Here is a 10,078-nt window from a genome sequence, read left to right as displayed (position 1 = left end):
GGTTGAGAGGTGGTAGATTTAAAACTGAGATGAGGAGGAATTACTTCTCCTAGAGGGTGATGAATTTGTGGAATTTGTTGCCCCAAAGTGCAGTGAAGTCTGAATCACTGAATGGTTTCAAGAAAGAGATAGGTATGTTTCTAATCAAAACGGGATAAAGGGATATGGGGAATAGGTGGGAGCGATCAGCCATGATCTGATTGAATGGGGGAAGCAGACTCGAGGGGCTGAATTGCCTCCTTCTGCTCCTAATTCCTACATTCTTTCCACTGTGTTGTGTGAAATTTAAATGAATGGGAGGGACACTGAAGCAACACAAGGTGCTTGAAGAAAACACAGGCACAAACTTTTTTTTATTCCAAATTCACACTGATCATCTTAATTTTTCATAAAATGTACAAAAACATTACAAATCATTTATTAAGATATTGAAGAACACACATCTAGAAAATCAAAGTGTAAATTATTCACATAACTCATATTTCATTCAGTATGAAGTAAGTCATTTTAAAAAGTAACATGAAATCATACACAGAAATGACTGGAAATTTGTCAGGCAAATCCAACAGATATTCTGTGAAGTTAGTCCTAAATTCCATTAGATGTGAACCTCCTTTATAAGGGAGTTATATTTGATGTACAGTGACTGTTGTTAAACAGCCAACAACCTTTCCTACAGCAAGGTCCCACCACTATAGGTAGCCAGCTAGTTAGTGTTGGTTGAGGGAAGAATGTTGGCCAGGACATTGGGAAAATTTCCCCCACTCTTGTTTGAATAGTGCCCGGGGTTCTTGCAATGTCCACCTGAATATCACATCTTCGATAATGCAAAGCTCCCTCTGTACTGCACCAAAGTGTCAGGACAGAGGGTATATCTGGATTGGAGTGAGAATGAAACACACATTGACCATGAAGGGAGTTATTGTGCAGAATCATCGAAAAGATACCTGCCACACAGGGCTAATATGATTAAATTATAAAGGACAGTTGCATAGACTTGGTTTGTATTTATATGAGTTTAGGTGGTTGGGGGTTAATGTAATTCAATAATTTAATATCATATGAGAAAGAGATTCAATAAGTTAGGAAATTAGATAAGGTAATACTTCCTCTAATAATGGAACTCAGAAGACACTGAAGCCCATTCATTCTGTTTGGTCCTCACTGACTAGTGCTGTGCTCTAAGTTCCAGTGCTTGTCTGATCCGGTTTAACTTGTTTTTCCAAAAGTAAGTGTCTGTTTAAAATGAGAAGAGCAGTGAATTACACCAGTTACTGCTGTTACACTCTGCACATTATTCAGAATAAGTCCATCAATAGCACCATCACTCCGTTAATCAGGCCTATCTTAGTTTTGTAGCATTCAGCCCATTAGAGCAGGGGGAATGAACACAATTAAACAGCAAAGACAATCATTGAAACACCAACCTGAAGGATTTAGCTTGTGTTAGGAATCGTCGAGCTTTAGTGATTTCCCTAGACAGCCTCTTTAAATCGTTGCCCTCAAATGCTGGAAGATTAGGATTCTGAAACCAGAAAACGTAGCATTTTACAAAAAAAAACTCGTCATTTCCAAATGTGATGCACACCTGAAGTCAGAACAGATCATTTTAGAATAGTGTGATTCTCACACCAAATAATCAACATTTACCAATTCTGCAAGAGTTTCTAAACCATTTCTAAATTACTGCCACAGTGAATGTTTGTCCATAAGATCAAAGAGAACAAAGAACAAAGAAAATTACAGCACAGAAACAGGCCCTTCAGCCCTCTAAGCCTACACCGACCATGCTGCCCAACTTAACTAAAACCCCCTACACTTCCGGGACTGTATGCCTCTATTCCCATTTTATTCATATATTTGTCAAGAAGCCCCTTAAGTCAGTACTGTGTCCGCATCCACTACTCCCCTACAACGAGTTCCAGGCACCCCACTACTCCCTCTGTAAAAAATAATGTCTTGTATATCTCCTTTAAACCTTGTTGCTTGCACCTTAAACCTGTGTCCCCTAGTAATTGACTCTTCCACACTGCGAGAAAGCTTCTATCTACTCTGTCAATGCCTCTGATAATCTTGTAGACTTTTATCAGGTCGCCCTGCAACCTCCATCGTTCCAGTGAGAACAAACCAAGATTCTCCAACCTCTCCTCATAGCTAATGCCCTCCATATCAGGCAACATCCTGGTAAATCTTTTCTGTACCCTCTCCAAAGCCTCCACATCCTTCTGGCAACCAGAATTGAACATTATATTCCAAGGTCGCAGGCAAATCTCAGCCAGAATGGAGGTTTTTTTTAATTTGTTTGTGGGATATTTGTGTCACTGGCTGGGTCAGCATTGATTGTCCATCTATGATGAGCATTTGAGAGTTAACCACATTGCTGTGGCTCTGGAATCACATATAGTTCAGACCAGGTAAAGATGGCAGATTTCCTTCCCTAAAAGACATTAGTGAACCAGATGGATTTTTACAACAATCGACAATTTCATGGTCATCAGTAGACTTTTAATTCCAGGTTTTTATTGGATTCAGATTTCACCGTCTGCCATGATGGGATTTGAACCCGGGCTCCCTGAGCATTACCCTGGGTCTCTGCATTACTAGTCCAGTGACAATATCACTATGCCACTGCCTCCCCAGGGGAGTTGCCCATTCGCACTCGGAGGCCCCACCGCGGCTGTATGTGGCTGGGGTTGATTTTATACACTTTGGTTGCATTGGAGAAACAATCTTGTTTTTAATCAGGAACCTTTGCTGTAGCTTCAGTCAGGGGCTCGGACCGCTGTGGGTTGTAAAGACTTTTCGCCGAGTGAGTAAACTCTGTTCACTGAGTGAGTAAACTCTGGGTGGAATTCTCCAGCCGCGTCATGGTAGGGGTGGGACTGGAAAATGCTCCGGGTCATTCTAAATTCCATTGATTCAGGCAAAACCGGAAGAGTTTCTCCAGCAGTTGGGGGCCATATAATTCCACCCTCTGTTTTCGGAGTAAATAGTCTCTGTTTGTTATGAGTCCTGCACTGTCCCCACCTCATTCGTGAACATATCAGCGCCAATACTCACTGCCCTAAAACAATCATTGAGAAATGAGGAAATAAGGTTAGCGGCTATAATTTACAATAAATGATGTCAGCGACCTACATCTTCATCTGAGAATCCTCCCTCTAGCATTTTGTATGCTGCCAGCTGTCCATCAACATCTCCATGGCAACGGTGAAAACGGCCTCCAGTTTGGGCTGCCAACTTTTCGAGGAACTCATTCGCGGTGCTATCAGCAAGGGAAGCAGAAAATAACTGACAAAGGCACAAAAAGCTTCTTAAAATGAATACACAAGTAGGAATAAGTAGGGAGCTATTGGAAGGCAGTTTTCCTCATCCATCTTCTCACTGATCTGAAGACAAAAGTCATCTGTTAGTCATGGATTTACCCAGCTTCCTCTTCAGTCAATCTTTGTTATTTGCCTCAACCACTCCCTGCAATATTGCATTCCACATTCTCACCACTCTCTGAGCAAAGAAATTTCTTCTGGATTCCCGATTGGATTTATTAATAACTACGTTGTATTCATCTCAATATATATTTTAGAAATTAATGCCATCATTTCAACCCACATAATACCTGCTCCTAAATCCAGCACTTTAGTGAAGAATGATACTTCATACATTCCATTCATAGAATCATAGCATCCCTACAGGAGGAGGTCATTCAGCCCATCGAGCCTGCACCAACAACAATCCCAGCCTAACCCTAACCCGGAACTCCACATATTTACCCCGCTAATTCCCCTGACACTAAGGGGCAATTTATCATGGCCAATCTGCCTAACCAGCACGACTTTCGCACTGTGGGAGGAAACCGAAGCACCCAGAGGAAACCCACATAGACACAGACAGAACGTGCGGACTCTGCAGACACCCAAGGCTGGAATTGAATCCGGGTTCCTGGCGCTGTGAGACAGCACTGCTAACGACTGTGCCACTGTGCCGCCCTTATTTACTGATTTGAGTTCACATTTATACTTCATAATTAACATTTCCAAAAGGTTTTAGAAATTCAGAAGGTCCGGTGACATTGTGGATCTTATTGTGCAGAAACCCAATATGTTGCTTCAATCCAAATATCAATTTTATTGGTGTGGAATAAACGACAGCCTTCCTTACAAAGCCGCTGTTTAACACTTGAGGTTTCTTGAGGATGAAGAGCCTATTAAATTAAATTAAAAATTAAAACTTGTGGAGATTTAAGATAAATAACCCTCCAAATGAAAGTGTGAAATCACGTTGCACCCTTCACTTCAGCTGTTAGGTAGCTATAGTGGCACATGGGGCATCGGGCAGGCTGGGGCATCGGGCAGGCTGAGTGGGGCACAAGACAGATGAAGATGGAGAGTGGAAAATTAGACAGGTGGAGGACATGTGATCTGTCGATAAGTGGGGGATCTACAAACAGTTCAAAGCATGTGGGGAATAAGAAAAAACTCCTTCACCTAAAAAGGAGAAGCAAATATAAGCGCGAGAATTGGGGAGATGGATTCATTCAAAATCTCAAAATCAAAACTGGAACCTTTTCCTCATTTATCTTTAACCCCGGGTAAATTTCCCAGTTTCAACAATAACTTTCCAAATTGGATCCATACTGGTAAAGCAAACAGATACAGGCTCAGGGGAAAGAGCTGGGAGAGTGGGACTAATTGGATAACTCTTTAAAGGTACAGGCACAATGAGCCGAACAGCCATCACCTGTGTTGTGTTATTCTACGATTAAATCCACCCCATTTTTACAGCACGTTGTGAGTCTTCTCATATCAACACATTAAACTCTCAGGCAGCACCTATCCACCCTGAGCAGAAATCACAGTGAAGCCTCAGGGAAAGATACAGTGGTTCCAGCAAGCTCTGTGCCTCACCTGTCTGTGCAGTTAAAGGAAATGGTGTGAATTTTGACGCCTCGTCCCTGGTTCAGTCGTTGAGTTTCCTTCAAGATCAAACTGCAGCTGGTGTCAGGCTTTCCATCAGTCAGCAGGTATATTCCCTGCACATCCACAAACTGAAAGGCCCTCTGTTCACAGAATAGTAAACTGTAATGAGGAATCTGCTCAAAACTGATGATAAAAACAGAATTTGGTCTCAGAGACAAAGAAAGGGAGCCAGACTGAGGAGGCTATTGAAACATTATGCTTCCAATACAAAATCATTGAGGCTGACAATAGTTAGCTTCTGAAATCATTATGCCTTTGTGTTAGTGGCAGACTCAGCTATTCCAATGCAAAATTACTGTGCAGGCTGGAAATCTGAAATAAGCACAGAAAATGCTGCAGGTCTGGCAGTGCCTGTGGAGAGAGAAACAGAGTTAATGTTTGAGTCTGGATGTAACTCTATTTTCTCTCACCACAGATGCTGCCAGATCTGCTGATCTTTTCCAGCATTTCCTGTTTTTATTCCAATGCTCTCCTGGCTGGCCTCCCACCCTCTGCTGTCTGTATCCTAATTCACACCAATTCCTTCTCCCCCGTCACCCCAGTGTTTACTGATCTCTTATACTGACTCCCAGCTCTGTCAGTGACTCGATTTTAAAATTCTCATTCCTGGATGGCATGGCCTCTCCTGTATCTCCTCTGCCACTCAAACCCTCTCGGTGCATCCACATCTGCACTCCCCCAATTCTGGCATCATGAACATCCCTGATTTTTCTGCTCTGATATTGGTGGCCGTGCTTCCAGCTGCCAAGGCCCTAAGTTCTGGAATTCCCTCCCTGAAACCTCTCAACCTCTCTCCCCTTTGATCTGGTGCACCTTAAAACCAACCTCTGACCAAACTTTAGGTCACTTGTCCCAGTGACTCCTTTATGTGCCTCATTGTCAGTGTTCGTTTGCTCATTCCTCTGAAGCCCCTTGGGATGTTTAACTATTTTAAAGGTGCTACGTAAATATAAGAGGCTGCTTTTGTTGCATTCTGGTTCAGCAAGAGGAAATTCAAACAGCAAAGGGAATGGCAGCTCCTGGGTCAACTAGGGTCAATCAGGGTCAAACCCACCCCGCTCCCACCACCCCCCCCAACCAGAGAGCCATCTGACCCCTCCCCCCCTCCTCCTCCCCTCCCACCACCCTCACGATCTGAGTCAGAGAGCTGCCTGAAGCTCTGAACTTACCTCCTCAGAAGCTGGAGCGTCCGAATCGGACCCTTGCCGACCATGTCTGTTTCGCGCCGCGTCTGGACAGGCGAACGCGATGGTAAAGGGGGAAGTGCCGGTAAAGTGAGGCATCCAGCCATTAATTCAATTCAAATGCATTCAAATCGCCGTCATGTCCATTTTGGGTGCAGTCCCAATCGCCGCCACTTTCAGCCATTGGTAAATAAGGAATGGCCATGGAGTTGGTGTGGCCTCTCATGGATCACACTACTCACCTCACACCCAACTCTACCAAGTTTTCGCGCCCAAAAACAAGCGCAACTTGATAGTAAAATCGGGCCCTTTATGTCAGTTTCACAACTTGACTCCACTACCAACCCAACATGCTGGGTTAGACCTGTTGATAGGTCAGAATATCAAAGACCCTTGGAGTCATTGACTCCATATTCAGATCAATGCTTTACAACGCCACCAACAAAGATGTAAATATATCACAAATGTCCCCATTACAAAGATTTAAGAATATGAAAATGGTGGATGGGAAAAGGCTATTGGTCCATCAAGCCTGGCAGAGCTTCATGCATCAATACTCTATCACCCCTTCCAGCCCAACTGACCACCTGACCCTCTCCAGGTCATTATATCAGGCAAAATAGGAGGAAAAATAGACATAGCCCCAACATGGGAAAATATTATCCTTATGATGCGATCTCGGCCCCAGTCAGGAGTCAGAACAGATCCATCCAGCTGGCAATACAGTTCAGAGGCTCTCTCTTCACAGGGAACTGAGGAACCACCCAACACCCAATTCTTTCCCATCCTGATGTTCCCCTCAGTCCTCCCCAATCCATTAAACTGAAATAATCTATCAAAACACTATCCAGCTGTTTCATTATCTGACAGCCCTCTATCAGGTCACCCTGAGCATAGACCGCTCGAAAGCAAATATATTCAGGAAATATTTACATCCAAGTTCTGCATTTCACAAACGACATCAGCAGTCTCAAAAAATGTCCAGGATTTTGCAACAGAAACTTGAAAAGGAATCAAAGTAAAAGTAAAGCCAACCTGTAAGGCCTCCAGGGTGCAAGTGTTTCCGTGGGCAATGGCTCCTGAGGCCCACTGAACAGCATCATGACACGTCTCATCTGTAGCCTCCACCAGGCAATCCCGCCAGGAGTCAACATGCTCGGCAAAACACAGCAAGTTAAAGCTGGAATAAAAGTACAATTCTGCTGAAAGATCAGTAAGCTAAAGCATCAACCCTGTTTCTCTCTTCATTGATGCTGCCAGCACTAGTAGTCCCAGTCTTGAGCTGTTTTGTGCTGGGTTATGTAATTGGTGGTGGGATAAGGGCAGCACAGTGGCACAGGGACCTGGGTTTGATTCCTGGCTTGGGTCACTGTCTGTTTGTATGTTCTCCCCATGTCTGCATGGGTTTCCTTCAGTTTCCTCCCACAGTCCAAAAAATGTGCTGGTTAGGTGGACTGGCCATGCTAAATTCTCTCTCGGTGTACCCAAACAGGTGCCAAAGTGTGGATTCTAGGGGATTTTCACAATAACTTCATTGCAGTGTTAACGTAAGCCTACTTGTGATACTAATAAAATAAACTTAAAATTAAAAGTTGAAAAGGCTGTTTAAAAGAAAGCTTTGGCGGGATCTTTGGCTTTATAAGTAGAAGCACTGAGCATAAAAGTAAGAAAGTTATGCCTAAGCCTTTCTAAATCTTCAGCATGTGGTCAGTTGTGGGTCCCACATTTTTGGAAAGATGTCAGGCTTTGAAGGGTGTACAGAGGAGATTTGTTTGAACAGGACCAGGGATAAGGAATCTCAGTTATAAGCAGACAGCGGAGAAGCTGGAGTTGTCCTCAATGGAACAGAAAATGTTGAGGGGAGATTTAACTGTAGTGTTCCAAATTCTGAAGGATTTTGCTGGAATAAATATATAAAAATTGCTTTTCATGGCAGAATGGGTCAGTACCACATTTGGCCCACTGAGTCTGCACTGACTCTCTGAGAGAGTATCTTGCTCTGCCCTATCCCTGTAACTCCACACATTTACCAAGGCTAATCCCATCTAACCTACACATCTTGGGACACTAAGGAGCAATTTAGCATCGTCAATCTATCTAACCCGCACATCTTTGTACCGTGGGAGGAAACTGGAGCACACAGAGAAAACCCATGCAGAGACAGGGAAAACAAGACAATCAAACAGTTGCCCAAGGCCAGAATTGAACCTGGATCCCCGGAGCTGTGAGACAGCAGTGTTAACTACTGTGCCACCGTGTCATCCTTGTACGTAACTGACAAAAGAACGAGGGGCAACGAGGAGAAAAACATTTACACAGTGACCTACTGTCATCTGCAATGTGCTGCCTGAAAGGACAGTGGCTGCAAATTCAAATTTCTTTGATTTAATTTCGCTTTGATTTGACTTACTATCACATATTTTAGTATACAATGAAAAGTCTAACGTGCTATACAGACAAAATATACTGTACATAGAGAAGGAAAGGAGACAGTGCAAAATGTAGTGTTACAGTCATAGCTAGGGTGTAGAGAAAGATCAACTTAATGTGAGGTAGGTCCATTCAAAAGCCTGATTCAAAAGGGTTTGGAGAAATACTTGAAAGGGGAAAGTTTGCCATGGAACAAGGGTAAGGGGAGTGAGGCAACGTGGACAGGTCCATCAAAGAGATAGCACAGGCATAATGGGCCAAATGGTCTCCCGCTGTGTCATATGATTGTACAAATTTTTCATTTTTATTTAATCCAATTCAATCAAATGAAGTCCAATTCAGAGTTTCAACAAGTTGAGACATTCCCGATCCAAGCTGACAAGACAGGGCTCTCACCTCCTGTCCTGGGTTTGATCTATATGATCCAAGCTGATTGGAGCAGGCATAGCTCCTCCTCCAAGGTGCTACTTTTAAAAATTGCTTCAAATGAAAGTAAAACGTAACCTAATGACTTCAACCAAGGACAGCATGTCAATACTACACATGATCTTAGCCAAAAGGCCGATGATTGTACAAAAGCTAATGCTTCCAATTGTCGAAGTAATGTTAAAGCCTCATTCTCCAAATACTCATGGCCTTTGTTGGTCCGGTGTGAAGTCACCAGATTGAAAACCTGAATTTTAAAAATAATTCTCCCAAACTCAATGTCCTTTCTGTGGGAAAAGTGGCCAAAAAATGCAATCTCAAAGCAAGTGAATTAATAGCGGGATTAAAAAGGAGCAGAATGGATTTGTTGCTGAATTATGGATAGAAACCACATCTCTCATCCATCTTATTCTTCACCAAGGAGAGGGATCAGGAAGATATCCTGCACAGGGCTGCAAGAATGCTTCTGGCTGATCGAGATGTCACTGCAATTGCTTTTTCTCTGCACATTACCTGTGGCTATTCTTCCTCAGTTGCTCCCAGATCAAGGAAGTAAGTTCCTTTCTCAGTGTTGGCAGATAGGGGTCGGTGGATCCCGAGGTGTCCAGCAGAATACAGACCCTCTTCTCCAAGATTGTCCCAAATAAGCGTCTGCTTCCTACACAGAGATATTTAAGAATAAAACATCAGCGGGCACTGACAATCACACTGCAGCTAATGAACCACAGGATAGTGATTTTAAACAGGGAAGAGTCTTTCTCTCTCTCTGTTCTCCAAAGTACAGTCACTGTATGTATCACAATAAATAAGAGAAATGCTTTCAGTTGCTGCCCATTTTGATCATAATGCATCATTCACTGACCTACATTAGCCTCCAATTTAATAATCTTATCACTGTGTTTAAAGCACTTCTCATCTCCTGATAGCTGTAACCTCCTTCGGCCCGACAACCCTCTAAGAATCATAAAATCCCTACAGTGCAGAAGAGGCCAATTGGCCCATCAGGTTTGCACCAACTCTGGCAGAGTATTTTACCCACATCCACCCCTCTACCCTGTAATC

At 43.3% G+C, this 10,078-nt stretch overlaps 1 protein-coding gene across 1 annotated transcript in view; it reads right to left on the bottom strand.

The window, feature by feature from the left end:
- Nucleotides 1–352: 352 nt before the first annotated feature.
- Nucleotides 353–10,078, bottom strand: part of vwa3a (von Willebrand factor A domain containing 3A) — a 44,681-nt gene continuing 34,955 nt past the window's right edge. Inside the window, exons 27-32 of the mRNA XM_080206775.1 lie at nt 9,530–9,674; nt 7,196–7,340; nt 4,905–5,056; nt 3,139–3,265; nt 1,428–1,525; nt 353–1,236 (exon numbers count right to left, since the gene is read on the bottom strand). Of these exons, the coding sequence (XP_080062901.1) occupies nt 1,182–1,236; nt 1,428–1,525; nt 3,139–3,265; nt 4,905–5,056; nt 7,196–7,340; nt 9,530–9,674 (722 nt within the window). The 3' untranslated portion in view covers nt 353–1,181. The remainder of the gene's footprint in view (nt 1,237–1,427; nt 1,526–3,138; nt 3,266–4,904; nt 5,057–7,195; nt 7,341–9,529; nt 9,675–10,078) is intronic.

This window comes from Carcharhinus amblyrhynchos, chromosome 18 (assembly GCF_965287045.1).
Source record: "Carcharhinus amblyrhynchos chromosome 18, sCarAmb.v2.hapA, whole genome shotgun sequence".
In the NCBI taxonomy this organism is placed as follows: Eukaryota; Metazoa; Chordata; class Chondrichthyes; order Carcharhiniformes; family Carcharhinidae; genus Carcharhinus; species Carcharhinus amblyrhynchos.
This window is presented reverse-complemented; position numbering and strand designations above follow the sequence as displayed.